The 22,032-nt window shown below is 37.1% G+C and overlaps 1 protein-coding gene across 1 annotated transcript in view; it reads right to left on the reverse strand.

Annotated features, from left to right (window-relative positions):
- Nucleotides 1-11,762: 11,762 nt before the first annotated feature.
- LOC127860146 (vacuolar protein sorting-associated protein 16 homolog) overlaps nucleotides 11,763-22,032 on the reverse strand; it is a 48,906-nt gene continuing 38,636 nt past the window's right edge. The window contains exons 19-23 of the mRNA XM_052398012.1: nucleotides 21,101-21,178; nucleotides 17,197-17,366; nucleotides 16,474-16,570; nucleotides 15,896-15,999; nucleotides 11,763-14,394 (exon numbers count right to left, since the gene is read on the reverse strand). Coding sequence (XP_052253972.1) covers nucleotides 14,244-14,394; nucleotides 15,896-15,999; nucleotides 16,474-16,570; nucleotides 17,197-17,366; nucleotides 21,101-21,178 — 600 coding nt within the window. The 3' untranslated portion in view covers nucleotides 11,763-14,243. The remainder of the gene's footprint in view (nucleotides 14,395-15,895; nucleotides 16,000-16,473; nucleotides 16,571-17,196; nucleotides 17,367-21,100; nucleotides 21,179-22,032) is intronic.

The raw sequence follows: 22,032 nt of genomic DNA on the forward strand, positions 1-22,032 counted from the left end.
GGTCCTAACATTATTTTAGCATATTATCAATCTAGATGAGGACCTTCGTCAACTGTATGAATAGTTCGATGTCCTTACTTTGTATGGAATTAAAGTCTTGTAGACATGTATTAGCAAATCCGCAAACCACGTGCTGCGAAAAGGTGTATACAATGCTCCACCGCCTGTTAGCATTGCTGCAATGAAAACGTTTGTAAATTATTAAGAAATCCTGCAGTATTCACCCTTTCTGAGCTAACATTCGAAATAACATACATTTGTATTCAGAGTTCTTAGCGCCAACTTAGATTGTGTACAGCGGTTTAATTATTTATAAACAATAAATGTGATAAAATGGATTAATACTGGCATTCGGCTTTGAGATCAACATATCTTCAGGTATTTAACAGTATTTTATATTAAGATAGAACACGTTGATCATTGATCCAAAGAATTTATGTATAACATAATTATTATAACGGTTTCTCGAATAATTAATCTCGAACCACTCTGCCTTCGATTTTTAAGGCAAATTTAGATTTATACGAGGCGATTCTGTTTTCGTCTGTAAAACAATGTTTTTACGGCTCTTTTCAAAAACCCGTTGGGAAAACAAACAGTTTTTCAAGCGGCGAGTAAGGGCTTGACCAAAACAAATAAAATATTTCAAATATTGCGATAGTACTTTGTAAAATAAAGTACGGAAGCCAATAACGGCCATAAGAAAATTAGTTTCCACTATTTTAGGGAAAACATTAAAAGGTCGCATTTAAATGTTTTGTGTGCGTGTGATTTCTTAATCTTTGATTTCGTGTTTTACAGGAATCCAGTCATATAAAATTCCATGAGATGTAAGGACAGTTAGAAAGTGGATGATGAACAGATCGAAGGAATGATGGACAGACTGATAACTCGGATGGAACTTGCTACGTTATAGATGGAGGCCGCCCGCCCGCCCGAGGGTCACTCATTCATCGACTTTCTTGGATGCAAGGGTCTTCATTTGGAGACATATGTCTGATGTACTACGACTATCTGTACCGAAATTATAAAGGCGATATCACTGTTGTATTTGATGGATATAAGTAAAGACCCACCATCAAGGATATTACCCATCTACGCCGGACAAAGGTGAAACTCGGAAAAGCTGTGAAGTTTTGATTGGAAACTGCTGAGAGTTAAGAAAGAAGATGTTTTGAATAATCCAGAAAACAAACAAAACGTTTTCACGCTTGGTGAATGTTTCTGGTGCAAATGATGATGCTGATTGTTTAATTGTAGATACTGCCATTGAAAATGTTATTGTAGTTGGTGAGGATACAGATTTATTGGTATTACATCTTGATAAATTTATAACACAGTTACTTAACATAACTTTCAAATCAGATGTGCGTAGACTGTCTGCTAAACAGGGCTTTTCACCCTTATATAACAGGAGCCGAAATTCGGCCCTTTCCCACTTGAAAATAAGGTCATTTTTTCCAAAATTGATAGCGGATTTTCCCAAATTGTAAAACAAACAAAAAAATTCATATTGGGCATCTCCCAAATTGAAAGCAATGAGCTCTAATATGATTAAAAATGCACCACAATGTGTCTTAATACGTCTGCGCAATGAAAAAGACACTGTTTCAAATACTTTTAAAAACACGGCCTTCCCAAAATGAGCAGTTATCGCGCATGAAATTCCCAATTTGAAAGGCTAGGGCCTCTTCCCAATTTCATGATAAAAAGCCCTTTGAAAAAAGAGAAGATATATAGAATATTTGCAAAGCATGTGCGCAATGAGGAAGTTCGTAACGAGAAAGTCTTCCATTGCTACGGTGTCAAAAAACACGTCAATTATCTGACATTGATGTTTACCGATCCTCGAGAAAATGCGGATTCGATTTCCGCGGAGAATATATTCGGTCCGGCAATAATTAAAAACAGCCGAAGATATTGGTGTTACAATGGCAATACCACGGCAAGTACACCGAGCAAATGTTGGTGGAACCAGTGAAGAATACTACCGACGCAAAATTTATATTACGTACATAATCTCACTGATCCAGTCTCTAGGAAGCCGATTTTCAGAATTTAATATGCCTGAGTTCATGTTATATCAACTCATCCGAACCACATAAAAAATTTCGATCGATTAGACTATAAAGATACAGTCCGAACCATCGACGAATTTTATCAAATCGATAATTTTGAACAAGACGCAATGCCATGGTACGACATGAACTAGAAGGAATCCATCGAACAGAATGAGTCGGATTTTGCAAAAAAAAAACGGATTTGTTTCCAGCCGTGCGTGAGGCTATGATCATATTAAGCACGCTGAAACGAGGCAAGACATGGCTAAGATCCACCATGTCCGACGACAGGCTCTCAGGATAATGCATAATGAACGTTCACATGGGTCGGATGAACACTGACAAGAATATGTTCATTCAAACAATCATCGAGAAGTTCGACATAGACCAACGTCGCCTTCACTTCCTATTCAGGGACTGAATAAATGTTAATTGAGTGACTTCTCCCCTCGATTTCGTACGAATCAATCATGTTTAAAACAATGTTTTGAGAGTAAATAAATTGTGAAAAAACCGCATCCATGATTTGTTTTCATGTAGATGGGAGTTGATGTTCATGTGAAACTAACCAGGGGTCATTCTGACCCAATTGTTCATTTCAGGAATCATAATTGTACACGTTTAGATTGTTTCATATTCAACTATCTTTTTTGCTCATCGATTTTACAGGGGGGGGGGGGGTTGATTTGATTGATATGAGTCAATGTTTCTTGTGTTTGCCATGTATGCTATGTTTAAGTGTGTAATTAAGTAAAAAGTACATATACATTTAAAGAATTAATTTCAGACACATATTCTATCCTACATATAAATGGCGTACAGGATACATATATTGGCCAGTATCTATAATGTTGATCAGTATACTTTCCATGGAAATTTTGATTATATATGGCCATTATGTAACATTGTGTTAAAAGAAACCACCTCTTATGAGAATAATTATTAACTTTTCCCTTCTTTATATTCATTTCACTTATTATATTAATGCCATCCAATGTTATGAAATGCATTGTTCGGTGGTGTAGTGATTAATTTAGCATGTAATTTTGAGTGGGTGGGGTAAGTTTACCCCCTTGGTAATGTATATAATTAGATATTTGAAAGCTTTTTTGACGTGTTTTCTTTTCATCGATAAGCTTTAGAATCTCATAAAATCAAATAAGTACATAAACACTAATTTAACCCGTTTGCATAGCCTTATTTTACACGTTTAACAATTTTGAATACATTTGCAGTTCCAACGTTACTTCCTAAATACTATAAAATAGGGTGGTAATGGTCCAACTAATTTTTCTGAAGTTTGGCGCATTCCCCATGCTGGGACTTTGAGTATGCTATAGAAGAGGTACATAAGAAGCAAAAAAGTATAAAAGAAAAACTTTTACAGTTTTGTCTAGGTTGACCCATTTTTTTTCGGCGTGTCCGCAGATTTAGGTACCGCGTTTTACATAATCATTTCAAAATGGCGTATTCGTCAGATTTAACGTTTATAACAGATGAGTCAATTTCAAGGTTTTACAAAAGTTATAAATGTCGTTTAAATTGTATGAGGTTGTTTTTACAAATATTAATTGAATCCGATCATTTTCTGACATAGTTTGAAAAAGAAACAATTTCGTCCATCAATAAGCATCCAGGACTTTTCGCACCATTTCCCGTTCGATATAGACTTGTATTTCGGATTCTTTTCAGATCCGTTTAATTTTCAGATAACTGAATGTAGAGCGGTATAAGGTATATTCGAACGCCTGAGCGATTTTAGTAAAATTAATTGTATAAACGGTTGGATCTATATATTACTAGTTTGTTTTTGATGGAATATGCAATATAAGTATTCCGTTCTTCCGTTAAGGTTCATGGGGGGGGGGGGGGGGGGGATAAAATTCATTAAAACTTCGCTTTGGTTTTTCTTCATTGAATGTGGTACAATATGGTCAAACTATATATCATTTTAAAGCTAAAGACTTAATAGAATAACATAAAAACATTTTGATATTCAATATTTGTGTGCTTTATTCATATTTTGGTTTAAAACCAATACATTGTTACACTAATTTACAAAATCTCAATCTAAAGTTAGGAAGGATATGCACTACCTTAAGTTGAATAAATACAAAGCTATATACATATACAAGGTCAAGTTAGCAACATTTCACAGAAAATTATTGTCATAAAACAACAAATGAGTTTTTATTCAACTGAATTTTTTTTAATAAATATCCTAAACAAAGTTCTAAAAATAACTAAAACGTAACTACTTTTTAAAAATCCAGGTATGGTGGATAATAAGAGTCACAATTCTATTTCAAAGGCTTAACAATTTTGTTATTTACCTCTCGACCAAATTGCAAATTTTAAACCATCTCAAATTGAAATAGATTGCAGACGACATATATATTGTAAAGGAATATAAAGAAATTGGCAAAACGATTGATTTTATATTTCGATTCCTTCTACCCATTTTGAAAGCGTGGCCATCGCTGTGATCCGTAGAAGAACGTGCAAAACAAATCGGTCGAAACCACGTGCAGTGCTGAGAAAACCGGGTATGTGTATACACATACCTGAGAAAACACATACTTATTTTGACAGTTGGGTGGCAACTAGTAAAACAACTATTAACATTAATCAGCAAGAGATCGCACTAAATAACAGAAATTACCACGTAAAGATATATTCACTTACCCTATTTCAAATATTTTCCAGCTGAAAATTGTCTCCCACACGTCTTTTTTAGTTTATTTGTATTGTTTTTCTGGAGCCGAAGTGCATCTCACAGAATATCCATCCAACTTCCTTTGTTTTCACTTTCGTTATTAAAAACTCCGTTTAAAAAGATTATTTCTACTTTTAGATTGTTTAAGCGATGTATTATTATATATTATCAATAGAATAGTATCCCGTGATGAATTGAACGGATTTACGTATCGATCTTTCTGTCAGTCTGTAAGCGTACTATTTTATGCGCAATAATACAGTACATGTGATTCGACAACGATTGTAAACACTGGTGAAATGCTTCTTACAAAGTTATTCTTTTGAGTGTTTATGAGGTCTGATCGTGCAGTTTGCAAACATCAACGGAAAGATTACAATCCAATGCATTTGTCATCGTCAACCGTTTGGAATGTCAATTAGGCGATGAGTGAGTTTTTAGCATGTTTTTTTTTCTATTTTATTAATTTAAAAATGGCTGCCCCCATGGTGATGAAATGACATGTGTTCGAGTTTTGATATTTCTAGATATGTAAACTTTTTTTACTATTTAAGCGTAACTTGCCCTCGTCAATGTCGATATTATTCACTAGTTATATAATTTTCCGCCGAAATACGTGGAATAAACATGATTCATATTTTTTAAAATAATGTATATTTTAGTGTTAAAATCGCTTTGTATTTTGATTTATTTTGTGGATGTTATGATACGTTGATGTGCAAAATTGGTAGCAGTTTGAAGGAAAAACATCCTTTAAAGCATATATGTATACATTTTCAATGTGGCACTCTTCCTTTAGTCAAATTTGAGTTCAATGCTGGGGGTCCCACATTTTTCAAAATGAAGCCTCTACATGAACCTTAAAATGTGTAATATTGGACAAAGTGCGCATGGCTACATCAAGTGACGAGAACATGCACCAGTTAGTAGAAATCATTGAGGCAGGTGTCCCAGAAACTCGTTCTGATCTTCCACCTTCCCTACAGAGCTTCTATGGGATTTGAGACCAGTTATCTACGGTTGACGGTGTCTTTATTTACAAAGATCGACTGGTGATTCCCCCTTCTCTGAGACAGACTATATTAGCATCGCTTCATTCTGCGCACCAAGGTGTCACAGCGATGACATTCATGGCGGAGCAATCAGTATTCTGGTCAGGAATCACAGCAGACATAATTGATATGAGGAAGAATTGTACACACTGCAAGAGAATTGCACCATCTCAACCGAATTATGCCCTGATACCATTGGTGTACGCTGAATACCCGTTTCAATGCATATGTGCTGACTTCTTTCATCATAAGGGTGTAAACTATCTTGTGATTATTGACAGATATTCGAACTGAAATAGATTTCGAATTTGAAATCTACAAATGGGTCAACAGGTCTCATTGACAGTTTGCGAAAAACGTTTGTCACTTTCGGAATACCAGATGAACTGGCGTCAGATGGCGGCCCGGAATTTACCTCTCTGTCAACTCGAGATTTCTTAAAAAAATAGACTGTCATCTGTAGCATACCCTCACAGTAATTGTAGAGCGGAGGTTGGTGTTAAACAGTCAAACGGATGCTCACTGAAAACACTGGACCAAATGGTGAGTTCAACACTTATACTTTTCAACGCGCTATCCTAAAGTACAGTAACCTCTCGGACCGTAATACAAAACTTTTACCAGCTATGTATGTTTTGGTCGTGTCGTAAAGGACTTTATGCCCATTCTCCCAGGCCGCTAGTCACCTCATGAAACATGGCAAGACACCTTACACCTGCGAGAAGCTGCTCTTAAAACAGACATATAAAGGTCGGGGAACGCTTATCTGAACATATCCGGCGCTTGCCACCCCTTTAAATTGGCGACTTTGATAGGATTCACAGTCAGACTGGTCATTCAGAGGCGTATCCAGATTTTTTTGCGAGGGGGGGGGGGGGGGGGGGGCTCAACTGGGGAGGATGCGGGAGGGGTGTCCCCTTCCGTCGCTGATTTTTTTTTGAAATGGTATCTTCAAATGATGCAATTTGATGCTATCTAATCAGCATTTTGCATGATAAAAGTGCATGTAAAACAAGAACTTGAGTTTAGACATCAAGTGTGACAGACACACAGACAGACAGACAGACACACAGGGGTAAATCAAATGTCTCTCAAACCAGTGTTTTGTTTTAATAACATTAGTACGGTTAAAATAGTTATAGACACGACTAAAATAAGAAAAAAAAACAGTTTAATTGCATTAAAAATCTTACTTCAACAGAAATAGTCCAAATTTATGCCTTTTCCATGCATTTTTTCGGTACTCTTCATTAAACTTGCGCATAAATTGCAGACCACTGCGCTATTACCCATGGGACAAACCAGGAAAAGTAATCGAAATTCTTCAATTCGACCAATATGCAATACGTATCCACCCCAGCTCGACAGATGATTCCCACTGATATACAGGGCGTATCCATACCTGGCCATCAGTCAAATACTTCTCTGTCACCACTTCAGCCAGCTCCTGCCCGTTAACACGTATCTATGGACATTGGCCATACTGGACCCCCGGCTGAAAATGCCAGGCTTCCATATGACATGGCTTTTGATCCTCAGGACACCCCGTGTCAGAATCAACATCTCCCTGCAACCGCTCCTACTCCAGTGGCTCCAAAATCACCCACAGTAGCACCGCCTCAATCAGTGCCTCAACAACGTGTACAGCGGAACCACCTACAGTTGCGATGCCAACTCCCGTACCGCCCCGACGTTCATCAAGAACACGTGAACCTTCAATTTGGTTTAAGGATAACGGATCATAAAAATCCCCAGCGTGTTGGTCAGTTTGACCCACCATGAGTGTTTACTTGTCTTGTTTTTCAATACAACATGTGTATTCAACTAACATTTACATTTTAAGTGTACAAGTATATCACAGTTTGCAGGTAGCAAAACACTTTGTCGTGTTCAATTAAAATCGGTGATTTTGGTTCTATTAACATTGAACTCACAACATACCATCAAGGACCACAATGGAAATAAGGGATATTTCTTTTTTTTGTGTAATCCTTGGCGTTAGTGTGCATGTCATAGTGCATTCTATGCATGTACTGTTCAATTTTGATTGTTTTTACTTCATATTGTTTTATGTTTATGTTGTTTCAATGTATTGTGAGTATGTATGCTATCTCCGAAATAAATCTATCTATCTATCGGTAGAGGACTACATCAATTTCTCAAGAGGGGATAGAGGGATATGACATTCTGTAAATTGTATTGCTCATTTTAATATCATTATGTTTTCATTTTATTGATACCATGTTTCAGTCATCTCCATCATTCTGGATGAAAGATAAAGATTCTAGAAACAGTAGTCAATACTCATTCAGTGTGCTGTTTTGAAGTAGGCAATGGTGACACATTAATAGAGAACCTTTACTGTTTTGATAATCGCCCTTTTCTTTTTACATTTTCAACTTCAATCGCTAGCTGAAAGATACAGTCGCCATTAACGATTTTGGCGATCAAAAACGCTAACATATAATATCCTGACTTAGAAATATAGTTAGAAAAAATACATGAATTTAAAAAAATGAATTTTAAAAAGTTTACAATGTTGTTTTTTTTTTTTGATAGGCGCATATTCACCGCATGAAATGTGTGTAATGAGTTTAAGTGAATATGGATACCCTATTTCCGATTGTCACGATTTGTTTTTCAATAAACAGCATATTGCTTATCATTATGAAACAATAATAAAATGCATCTTGTAATAAAACGTTTATCTTTTAATATTTGTTTAGCTTTCCATAATGAAATAATGGTTCTATTAATCACTTAGTAAAATGGTCTTGGGTGTTTCCGTTTTTCTCTCGTTTATCTGATAAGTAATGGGCTGTGGGTGTGTAAAAGACTTTTATTTGCAGGTCGTCGCTGCGTCTCCACGACAACACTATGTACCGACCTGCCTCTGTGACCTTTCAAAGGATTTTTTTTTAAATTTTGAGCCAAAGTAGGTCAAATTTATCACGCCACAGAAATAATTTTGATCCTCCACGACAACACTATGTACCGACCTGCCTCTGTGACCTTTCAAAGGATTTTTTTTTTAATTTTGAGCCAAAGTAGGTCAAATTTATCACGCCACAGAAATAATTTTGATCCAAATAGACCAGTGCACGATGGACAATGAGACCTAAATGTGCACTGTTAGACAAGTTAAAGACAAATCATGTCTAGTTGCCCTTAAAAGGACAAGGTTACTGCACCAAAGGAGTGCTGACAATTTGACTAAGATCTTCATCCCGCTCCTCGAGCGCTGCACCACCTATATGGCGGCTCTTGAAGTCACCAGCCATCGCACGAACCACAGAATAGTTTCCCTGGTATGTCGAGCATACTGAGTATCGACGTCTTGGGACACTTCTATTGTTAACATAGGGCCATCCCCTCGAAGTCCTGGTAAGCATTGCTGCTCCAGGTCTGCCCCGTCCATCCTCTACGCTGCAACCTCTGCTGCCCCACTGCTTCCTTTTCACTCCTGGCAACCCCGAAGCTTCATCGCCTACTGACAATTAGCATTCCGCTTGAGGACCCGACCTTTGAGTTCTTGGAGTCAGCAAAGTCAGCGGGAGAAGACGTCCCACTCCAGTGATGACGGTACACACTGAGTTAGCAGAGCCGTTACCCTATCTGACGCTCCTCAGACGATGTAGTAACAAGAGCTGTCACCATAGGATGTTATATGCCCCCTATAAACGCTTTGATAGAAGTTATAGCATTTTTCGAAACCTAAACGCAGCTTCAAAACCTAAACGCGGACCCGAAGTTCAAGGTCAAGATCACAGGGGTCAAAATTTGTGTGCGTATGGAAAGGCCTTGTCCATATAAACATGCATACCAAATATGAAGGTAATATCTCAAGGGACATAGAAGTTATGAGCATTTTTCGAAACCTAAAGCAGATTTCGAAACCTAAACACAGACCCTAACTTCAAGGTAAAGGTCACAGGGGTAAACAAGTATGCAACAAATAAAAGCAATATGTCAAAGGATATAGAAAATATTTGGGGTAATACGCAAACTTAAACATAGATTTATTAATAATATGCAAATTCAAAGTTTAAAAGGGACTATAATTATGACAAAATGCTTGATAGAGTTGTCTGCTCTTGTTTATAGGTTGGGGTGATGTTGGTAAACAAGTATGCAAAATATGAAAGCAATATGTCAAGGGACAATGAAAATAAATGGGGTAGTACGAAAACGTTTACATTTGCAGGCTAACTGAAACGGCACGGAAACAGAACACCAACGTGAGTAGGATAGCTCCATTATATATATTTCATATATAATACTCGAGCTAAAAAGACCATTGAAATCAAAAACTCACAGAGCCAAAGGCACCATTTGCAACTGATTAAGCAAATTAATAACAAATAAACACAAAGTGTGACAGAAAGACGGACGGACAGTCCGATCACTATATGCCCTCCTTCGGGGGCATAAAAAAAGAGCTGTCACCATAGGATGACATATGCCACCTATAATCGCTTTGATAGAAGTTATGAGCATTTATCGAAACCTAAACACAGATTTAAAAACCTAAACGCGGACCCTAAGTTCAAGGTGAAGGTCACAGGGGTAAAAATTTGTGTGCGTATGGAAAGGCCTCGGCATACCAAATATGAAGGTTATATCTCAAGGGACATAAAAGTTATGAGCATTTTTCGAAACTTAAACGCAGATTTCGAAACCTAAACGCGGACCCGAAGTTCAAGGTCAAGGTCACAGGGGTAAAAATTTGTATGCGTATGGAAAGGCCTCGTCCATATACACATGCATACCAAATATGAAGGTTATATCTCAAGGGACATAGAAGTTATGAGCATTTTTCATAACTTAAACGCAGATTTTGAAACCTAAACGCGGACCCTAAGTTCAAGGTCAAGGTCACAGGGGTGAAAATGTTTGTGTGCGTGGAAAGTCCTGGTCCATTTACACATGCATACCAAATATGAAGGTTATATCTCAAGGGACATAGAAATTATGAGCATTTTTCGAAACTTAAACGCAGATTTCGAAACCTAAACGCGGACCCATAGTTCAAGGTCAAGGTCACAGGGGTGAACATTTTTGTGCGTATGGAAAGGCCTTGTCCATATACACATGCATACCAAATATGAAGGTTATATCTCAAGGGACATAGAAGTTATGAGCATTTTTCGAAACTTAAACACAGATTTTGAAACCTAAACGCGGACCCTTAGTTCAAGGTTTAGGTCACAGGGGTGAAATTTTTTGTGCGTATGGAAAGGTCTCATCCATATACACATGCATACCAAATATGAAGGTTATATCTCAAGGGACATAGAAGTTATTAGCATTTTTTGAAACTTAAACGCAGATTTCGAAACCTAAACGGACCCTAAGTTCAAGGTCACAGGGGTGAACATTTTTGTGCGTATGGAAAGGCCTCGTCCATATACACATGCAAACCAAATATAAAGGTTATATCTCAAGGGATATAGAAGTTATGAGAATTTTTCGAAACCTAAATGCAAAGTGTGACGGAAAGACAGACGGACAGACAGACAGACAGACGGACATATGGACAGACAGTCCGATCACTATTTGCCCCCTTTTCTTCGAAAGGGGGCATAAAAACCATTATCCAGCTACAGACAATAAGAATCTCACTTGCGGGTTCTTCAGAATAGTCTACAACAAAATCTTCTGCGGGTGACTCTCACCCCGGTCACGGCGTGCATGCTCCAGCTGTTGACCAAGGATGAATTGTCTGTTATCAAGGTTGCTACTTAATAGCCTTGGCTGTTGTGATGCTCGCATGCATGTTTGTCTTTCAGAGTTCATGTACTGGTCCTGCTGCGCCTTCGCAAATGCATCTACATGTATTTGCTGACCAAACAAGCGAACAACTAAAAAGTTAACCAAAGTCGTCGAAAATGTAAGTTGTTTGTGTCATCATATCATAAAAATTATGGAGAATCATTCGGTAAAAAGTGTTTTTATTTACACAAAAATATCCATCATAAACAAATAACAATTTACAAATTATACAGGAGCCATGTAACGTAAATGTATAAAACTTTAACAATAAATATTGAAAAAACAACAACATATAAACAAGTAATTCATACTTATCATCACATAGGCCTACCATTCATCTTAATAACATTTTAAAGATAGCAAACCATCCATCTTAATAAGATTTTAATAAAGCAAATCATGTATCTGAATTCGATTTTAAACAAAGCAAACCATTCATCTGAATGACATCTTAAACAAAGCAAACCATTCATCTAAATCACATTTTAAACAAAGCAAACCATTCATCTAAATCACATTTTAAACAAAGCAAACCATTCATCTGAATGACATCTTAAACAAAGCAAACCATTCATCTAAATCACATTTTAAACCAAGCAAACCATTCATCTGAATGACATCTTAAACAAAGCAAACCATTCATCTAAATCACATTTTAAACCAAGCAAACCATTCATCTGAATGACATCTTAAACAAAGCAAACCATTCATCTAAATCACATTTTAAACCAAGCAAACCATTCATCTGAATGACATCTTAAACAAAGCAAACCAATCATCTAAATCACATTTTAAACAAAGCAAACCATTCATCTAAATCACATTTTTAACAAAGCAAACCATTCATCTGAATATCATTTTAAACAAAGCATGTTATACACAGACTTACAAAACAAATGCAAAAACTGTTTTTACATTCTTCCATACATGGGCCAGATTTGAAAATATTGCACACAAGTGATCCTGGTTTAACAGTAACCTGTTGGGGAACTGGAAACCAGAGTCCATATCTATACATGACTCATTAGCAAAATAATAATAAAAATACAAATGTTTACAAATAAGTCTAATTTTGGGTAACATCTACCGGGTAAACATAAAAATCAAATGTTTGCTTTTTGTGAACACAACATTGAATTACACAGTTATGTGAGTAAAATTGATAAGTAAATATCCCATGGGTATTTATTTTATATGAGGAATTGCAAATACTTGCCTATACTACTATAAGTATTGGATCAACCTGTCTTTTTTGGACAATAACATACACACTGCAAAAGTCAGGAAAAAACCAAGCACTTTGAGTTTTATGTATTAATAAAATTTAACAAAACTGAAATATATTAGACTTGTTGCTACCATTATAAATATGAATATCACACACGTGCAGACATAAAAACAAAAAGTATTCAAATCTTAAATCTTTTCAACTGAACTGTTTTGATAAATAAAAACAAATAATTAGTGAAACTGATGGATGCTACCAATTATGCGCTTTGTAAATCTATGTGATAATTGTGTGGAAACTAATTATTATTGAAGGGGACATGACTCCTTGAAAACGCAATGGAGTTGAACGATATGACATATTCAGGTATGCCCACCATGAGGGATTCTGCATGGTTTCCTAAACTTTGGATAATAAGTTTTTGTGATCTACCACAGAAACATCAAATTCTTTAGATTGTCATATTACTTATCAAAGGGTAATAACCACCTAAAAAACATATTATTTTCCTCGGTGACCTTGACCCTGACCCCAGTGACCTCAAACGTCATCAAAAGGTAGAGGTCCATTCAAGATACCTACATGCCAAATATGTTAGAGATCGGTAAAATATTGAATGCGCTATGAGAAACTGTAACAAAGTGTGACCGAAAAATCTATTTTTAGCCTTGGTGACCTTGACCTTGACCCCAGTGACCCCAAACCTCATCAAAATGTAGAGGTCCATGCAAGGTACTGACATGCCAAATATGTAAGAGATCGGTAAAATAACTTATCAAAGGGCAATAACCACCTAAAATAAATCTATTATAAGCCTCGGTGACCTTGACTATGACCCCAGTGACCTCAAACCTCATCAAAAGGTTGAGGTCCATGCAAGGTACATACATGCCGAATATGTAAAAGATCGGTAAAATATTGAAGGCGCTATGAAAAACTGTAACAAAGTGTGTCAGAAAAATCTATTATTAGCCTCTGTGACCTTGACCTTGACCCCAGTGACCTTAAACCTCATCAAAAGGTAGAGGTCCATGCAAGATACCTACATGCCAAATATGTAAGAGATCGGTAAAATATTGAAGGCGCTATGATAAACTGTAACAAAATGTGATGGAAGAAAGTAAGGAATAAAGTAAGCAAGGAAGGACAAACTGGCAAGTACTGTATATGCTTCCCGAAAATTTTCGGAGAGCATAAAAACTAACCCATTCGTCAAAAAAAAGATTGCTATGGAATGTCATTACTCACTGCTATTTACTACCCTTTGGGTCTATCTCCTGATATATAATACCCCATGGCACGTGGGTGTATCTCCTGCTATTTAATACCCCATGACTTGTGAGTCTATCTCCAGCTATTTAATTAATCCTGGCCTGTAAGGCTAACTCCTATTGACTACCTCCTGACACGAAGGTCTATTTCCTGACCGCGGCCCCCAGCTGTTGTTTATACGCTCTGACCTGGTCCTCTACAGTTCTGTCCTGCGTGGAACATGCCCGAAGCACTTTGTTCAACTCTTCTTCACTCCGATTCTCAAAGGCCACTTCTGCTGCCTCACGCAATAACCTGAATCAAGAAAGAATATTGAAAGAACTGGAATATAATCGAATCTCTTGCACATTAACACTCTTTAGTGAAATGTTCCCTCAAAAATGAGTTTGTTTTTTTTGTTAAAGGGGCCATCCAACAGATGTCACGTTTTCATAAATTGACAAAATTTTAAAAAAGTAGTTTCAGATTCGCAAATTTTCGTTTTAGTTTTACCATTCTCTTAAATATTTCTTATGTGCATCTTTTGATGATTTGAAAACCTGAAAATTATAAAGCGTTGTGCGATGCAAAACGATTGAATAATTTGGAAAGTTCTGTTGTTGTCGTTTTATTTTTGGATACTACGAGGATTGCTTATATAGGTAAAAAATACATCCGCTCTAAGCATGAGCATGGATGGTTGAGTGGTCTAGGCGGGAGACTGTTTACTCCAGGACTCCAGGGGTCAGTGGTTCGAGCCCTGATGACAGTTACTTTTTTTCCTTTTTTTAAATTGTATTCTTGTTTTTTACTGGAGATTTTTAGTTCAAATGTTTAAATTTATCAATATAAAGCATTTAATGCCAAGCTTCAATACATGCCAAAATCTGTTGGACGGCCCCTTTAAATAATTATAAATAGAAGACAAAAATTTGGAAGGGAAAAACCCCCATAGAAAATGGGACTCATCATTTTTGGGCAATGTTCTGTGAAAAAGGGGTTTAATTCATGTGCCGAAAGTGTTGTTCCTGATTATCCTGTGCAATCCACACAGGCTAATCAGGGACAACACTTTCCGCCAAAACTGGATTTTTGCTAAGAAGAGAATGTCTTTAAACAAAAATATCATAAAAGCAGACAGTGGCGTCCCTGACGACACTTAACGCAAAAGCATAAAAACCCACTTTCACAGAGCAGGACCCATTTGCTTTTGAAATTTGCATTAAACATTAAACCCTTTAACAGATTTTATACTTGAATTTAATTGCTTGAACAAAAATCAGATGTTGTGCTCTACAAACTTAAAACATTGTATAAGGCTTTTATTGAGCGAAAGACTGACTCAAAAGTAACTTCAAACTTCTTATTTTGAGGTACAATTAATTTGTTGAAGTCATAAACACAACACACATGGGCAAAGAATAAAGTAAAAGAATGATGTTAATGTACGGAAAGTGTTTTCTTGATCAATTTATAATAGGGCATGGCCCGCCCGATCGAACAAATTCAACCAAAATTGTGACATTGGTGTTTTTTTTCAAATACTGTAAAATTACGAATGAAAGTGTTGTTAATATTATATTAACTAAGATTTTCCTTATACAGCTAAATATGGAAATAGGATAATTTTTTCTATAGAAAAAAAATGTTTTGGGAAACCTTCCTTAGGTAATTTTAGGAAGTCATTTGTTGAAAAAGTATACATTTTATAAGATTGACAATGAGGCCCCAAATTTGACAAAAAACTCAAGATTTTACAATTTAAACTTTACTCAAGATGTTTATGAAATAGGCCTATGCTATATTGCTGCCGTACCCAGTTTTGATGAGACAGTAGACCTTCTTCTCTGGGCTGACACGAGGAATGTACTTCCTGGCCTCCATCTTGGCATCATACTTCATGCACGCATCCACAAAAGCCTAAAGAAAACATAATGTAAAGTCAATATCTTGCTATTGTTCATATGTTTTGTTGTCTTATCACCATTATTAGACTTATTAGCCCATTTAGTACTTAGTAGTATTTAGTATGCATTAAGTACTGGATATTATTTTAAATACTGGAAATTTAATACAGCTATTCAAACTTCCTTGTGAATTATTATCAAATGAATAGGGTTGAACAGAATGAATTTACCAGAATAAATTGATAACATTTTTGGCATTACCAGTATACTCTTAAAATAAAACGCTTAATTTAAAAATAATCAATAATGAGCAACAACTTTTTTGTATATATTCAGTCAAATTTCTGCAATTTTTATCATTCCCCCAATATAAACATTCATTGTTTTGCTGTTCAAATAAGGATTAAATTTGTCTAATTGGTTCAATAAGGGTTCTTTGGTTAGATGCGAAACACAGTGCTGTGTAACCTTATATGAAGTAAATTACCTCCATGCCCAAGAGAGGTTTTTTAGACTTGGAGAACTTATCCAGTTCCACCCAGTCTGCAGACTGAGCAAGAGCATCCACACGCAGCCACCAGTACCTGAAACGATATATTTATGAGCTGCACTCTGCAGAACAGGGGTTTAATACATGTGCGTCAAGTGTCGTCCCAGATTAGCCTGTGCAGTCCACACAAGCTAATCAGTGAAGAAACTTTCCCCCTTAACTGGATTTTTGCTAACAAGAGACTTTTTTTAAACGAAAGATATCATATAAGCGGAAAGTGTCGTCCTTGATTAGCACGGGCTAAACTGGGACGTCACTTTATGCACATGCATTAAACCCTTTTTCACAGAGCATGGCTTATAAACATTTTACACTTGACATCATACATTGTAATTTCAAATCACATTATCTTGTTTTTGCATTTATTTTTATTATAAACAAAAAAAATCTAATTAACCACTCGCAATTTAAAGAATATTCTTTAAGTTGATTGTTTGATGAAAAAACAGGCTCTGTTTAATGATTGCACATTTTGTCTGAGACCTATCATGCCCTATTGATTCTAGTGGCCAATGACTGCACCAATCATGCCCTCCTACTTCGACTACTTCTACCAATGATGGCACTTTTTTTCCAGGACCTATCATACACAACTAATTATAATTGCCAATGACAGCACCAATCATGCCCTACTTCTAATTCTTCTACCAATGATTTTACCTTTTTTCCGGGACCTTGAACTCCTTCCTAAGCTGCTCTGCCATCTTGTGGTTCCTGGTTACCATGAGCTTGTGGATGGTCTCATGCAAGGAGAGCTCCTGGCAAGGCATCTGCAGCTCCTCCTCCAGGAGACGCTGGTACCGCAGCAGTTTCATCTGGTCTTCCACTTGCTGTGGAAAGTGGGCCAAGGGCATTATTTAAAAAGCAGATTCGTTGAATTGATATCCCCCGCCAATATGCTTCTGGACACAAAAGTGTTATATTTGACACTGAAAAAAGCATTTTTTCAAGATACAAAGGGCCATAACTCCTGTTATTAACATATGGTGTACAATGACATTTGGCCTGCATCATCCTCTTATCCATATATATATATATATATATATATATACTCATACTAAGTTTCAATGAAATCCGCCAAAGCACTTCCAAGTTTTGGCTCCGGACACAAAAGTGCCGGACGGACGGAAAGACGGACGGAAGTACGGACAGAAGGACGGACAACGCCAAAACAATATCCCTCCACCTATGGCGGGGGATAACCAAGAGATTGCCAAGCAATATGGTCCCCTACCGGTGAAACTACACCACTGTCAGTAAAAAAAAATATTATTTCATATTTGTTGCCATAGCAACCAGAATTTTTGACGTAGGAACAAAATGAAAAGACGTGCATAATCTCCATATTGCCATCTATCCATTTTTCAAGTTTCATGAAAAAATATTAAGAACTTTAAAAGTTATCGCAGGATCCAGAAAAGTGTGACAGACAGACAGACAGACTGAGTGCAAACCATAAGTCCCCTCCGGTTTCGCCGGTAGGGGACAATAAACCTTTTTCTGTCAATACTGGGCTTCATAAATGGGCGCAAATTGTCGTTCCAAATAAGCCTTTACAGACTTTCTCTTTTAATGGATTTTTTGGTTCAAAATTATGTTTAACAAACATCCAGTGTATGCGGTGTACTGCACATGTTAATCTGGGACAACACTTAACGCACATGTATTAAGCCCAGTTTTGCCAGAACATTGCGAAATAACTCAGGACAGGGCTTTTGCAGCTCTTCCTCCAGGCAACGCTGGTACCACAACAGCTTCATCTAATCTTCAACTTGCTGGGTTAGTAGGTCAAGGTCATTATTATAATATGACTAATTTATGGGTAAAAGCTTATTACATAGCTGTAAAAACAAGGGCTGTTTGTATGCCCCCCATATGGGCTCTCCGTTGTAGTGACAGCCATTGTGTGAATATGTTTTTGTCACTGTGACCTTGACCTTTGACCTAGTGACCTGAAAATCTATAGGAGTCATCTGCCAGTCATGATCAATGTACCTATGAAGTTTCATGATCCTAGCCATAAGCGTTCTTGAGTTATCATCCAGAAACCATTTTACTATTTCGGGTCATTATGACCTTGACCTTTGACCTAGTGACCTGAAGATCAAAAGGGGTCATCTGCGAGTCATGATCAATCTACCTATCAAGTTTCATGATCCTAGGAATAAGCGTTCTTCAGTTATCATCCGGAAACCATTTTACTATTTCGGGTCACCGTGAACTTGACCTTTGACCTAGTGACCTCAAAATGGATAGGGGTCATCTGTGAGTCATGATCAATGTACCTATGAAGTTTCATGATCCTAGGCATAAGCGTTCTTGAGTTATCATCCGGAAACCATTTTACTATTTCAGGTCACCATGACCTTGACCTTTGACCTAGTGACCTCAAAATCAATAGGGGTCATCTGCGAGTCATGACCAATGTACCTATGAACTTTTATGATCGTAGCCATAAGCGTTATTGAGTTATCATCCGGAAACCATTTTACTATTTCAGGTCACCATGACCTTGACCTTTGATATAGTGACCTGAAAATCAATAGGGGTCAACTGCAAGTCATGATCAATCTACCTATCAAGTTTCATGATCCTAGGCATAAGCGTTCTTGAGTTATCATCCGGAATCCATTTTACTATTTCTGGTCACCGTGACCTTGACCTTTGACCTTGTGACCTGAAAATCAATAGGGGTCATCTGCGAGTCATGATCAATGTACCTTTGAAGTTTCATGATCCTAGGCATAACCGTTCTTGAGTTATCATCTGGAAACCATTTTACTATTTCGGGTCACCATGACCTTGACCTTTGACCTAGTGACCTGAAAATCAATAGTGGTCATCTGCCAGCTATTATCAATCTACCTACAAAGTTTCATGATCCTAGGCCCAAGCGTTCTTGAGTTATCATCCGGAAACCATTTTACTATTTTGGGTCACTGTGACCTTGACCTTTGACCTAGTGACCTGAAAATCAATAGGGGTCATCTGCGAGTCATTATCAATCTACCTTTCAAGTTTCATGATCCTAGGCCTAAGCGTTCTTGAGTTATCATCCGGAAACCATTTTACTATTTTGGGTCACTGTGACCTTGACCTTTGACCTAGTGACCTGCAAATCAATAGGGGTCATCTGCGAGTCATGATCAATGTACCTATCAAGTTTCATGATCCTAGGCCTAAGCGTTCTTGAGTTATCATCTGGAAACCATTTTACTATTTCGGGTCACTGTGACCTTGACCTTTGACCTAGTGACCTTAAAATCAATAGGGGTCATCTGCGAGTCATGATCAATGTACCTATGAAGTTTCATGATCCTAGGCCCAAGCTTTCTTGCGTTATCATCAGGAAACCACCTGGTGGACGGACCAACCAACCGACCGACAGACCGACCGACATGAGCAAAGCAATATACCCCCTCTTCTTAGAAGGGGGGCATAATAACATGGGTTATGCATTTTTGAATCATAGTATGGTTAAAGGTCAGCATTTTATGAGCTGTGCTCTGGAAAAACTTGCCTTCATGCAAGTGTGTAAAGTGCCGTTCCATATTAGCCTGTTCAGTCTGCACAGGCTAAACAAGGACAACACTTTAATGTTTTATTGAATTTGTTGTTTAAGAGAGGTCTCTTTGTAACGAAAATCCAGTTTAGACGGTCAGCGTTGTCCATGATTCACCTGTGTGGACTGCACAGGCTAATCTGGGATGACACTGTTTATCACAAACAGTATGCATATGCATAGAACCCATTTTTTCCACAGCGAAGCTCATATACTTTGGAGAACAAAAGGTTCACTTGTTAGGAAAGTGGGTACAGGTAATTATTATATACACAGGAGAACAGGCAGTCAATTCGTTGGGAAAGTGGGTAAAGGTCATTATTATAATACAGGAACATGGCAGTTCTACTAGCTTTAAAACAGTGTAAAGGGCATCATTATATTAGTCAGTTGACGAGTTATTTGTCTCAAACAATTTCACACTTTGTGTTACAGTGACCTTGACCTAGTTGCCCAAATTTATGTGAAGGTCATTATTTTCAAACATGAACCAGACAGTTCTACTAGCTTGGAAACAGTGTAAAGGTCATTATTATATTAGAGGATAACAGCAGGTCTACTTGCTTGGAAAGAGTGTCAAGGTCATAATTATATTTCATGAACAGTCTTTTGGCTAGGAATTCATAAAGATTATAATTAACAGCTTTATGTCATCATCCACTAGCTGGGAAAGCATGTTAAGACAAGAGCCTTTTAATAAAGGTCTTCATTATATTTTAGGAAATTAGCAGGTCTTCTTGCTAAGAAAGTGCTTTAAAGTCATAATTATATTACAGGAAATATTAAGAAGTTATTATTATATTACAGGAATATTACTTACAACTTCACCTCATCAACAACATGCTAGGAAACAATAACAAATACAGCAATCTAATAACCACGAATTTCAACTAACAAATAAAATTTCTGATTCATTCCTTAAATAAATGAAATGCACAATTTACAGTTTGATTATATTTTATATTATTATTCTATTCCTTGTTTAAGAGACCCAACAGTTACCTTTGCAGCAAAGTCATTTTTGGCCTTGGTAAAACTGTCTTTAGCTTCGTTTAGGACTGCAACTCTGTCCTCCAACCTCTACAAACAAAATCAAAGTACCTTTCCTCTTTATAAGTCTAATTTATACATTTTAGCTGTGCTCTGGGACAATGGGGCTTATCATATGTGCATAAAGTGTCAACCCAGATGAGTCTGTGCAGTTTGCACAGGCTTATCAGGAACGTCATATTACACTTTTACAGAATTTTTGAAGGCCCTGGCAATCTACCTCCTACTTAAAGCTCCTTAACATTTAATTAATATTTAGATCTCCTGAATACCTACCACCTATTTGAAGCTTGTGAACACATAAGTCCTTATGAAGCTCCTTAACACCTTACTCCTTATGAAGCTCCTCAACACCTAACTCCTTATGAAGCACATGAACACCTAACTCCTTATAAAGCTCCTGAACACCTCACCCATATGAAGCTCCTTAACACCTTACTCCTTATGAAGCTCCTCAACACCTAACTCCTTATGAAGCACCTGAACACCTAACTCCTTATGAAGCTCCTGAACACCTCACCCATATGAAGCTCCTTAACACCTAACTCCATATGAAGCTCTTCAACACTTACCTCATTATGAAGCTCCTGAACATCTAACTCCTTATGAAGCTCCTGAACACCTACCTCCTTATGAAGCTCCCGAACACCTACCTCCTTATGAAGCTCCTTAAAACACCTTACTTCTTATAAAGCTCCTCAACACTTAACTCCTTATGAAGCTCCTGAACACCTAACTTCTTATGAAGCTCTTTAACACTTAACTCCTTATGCAGCTTCTGAACACCTTACTCCTTATGAAGCTCATGAACACATCACTCCCTATGAAGCTCATTAACACCTTACTTCTTATGAAGCTCCTGAACACCTAATTCCTTATGAAGC

Source organism: Dreissena polymorpha, chromosome 15 (assembly GCF_020536995.1).
Source record: "Dreissena polymorpha isolate Duluth1 chromosome 15, UMN_Dpol_1.0, whole genome shotgun sequence".
In the NCBI taxonomy this organism is placed as follows: Eukaryota; Metazoa; Mollusca; class Bivalvia; order Myida; family Dreissenidae; genus Dreissena; species Dreissena polymorpha.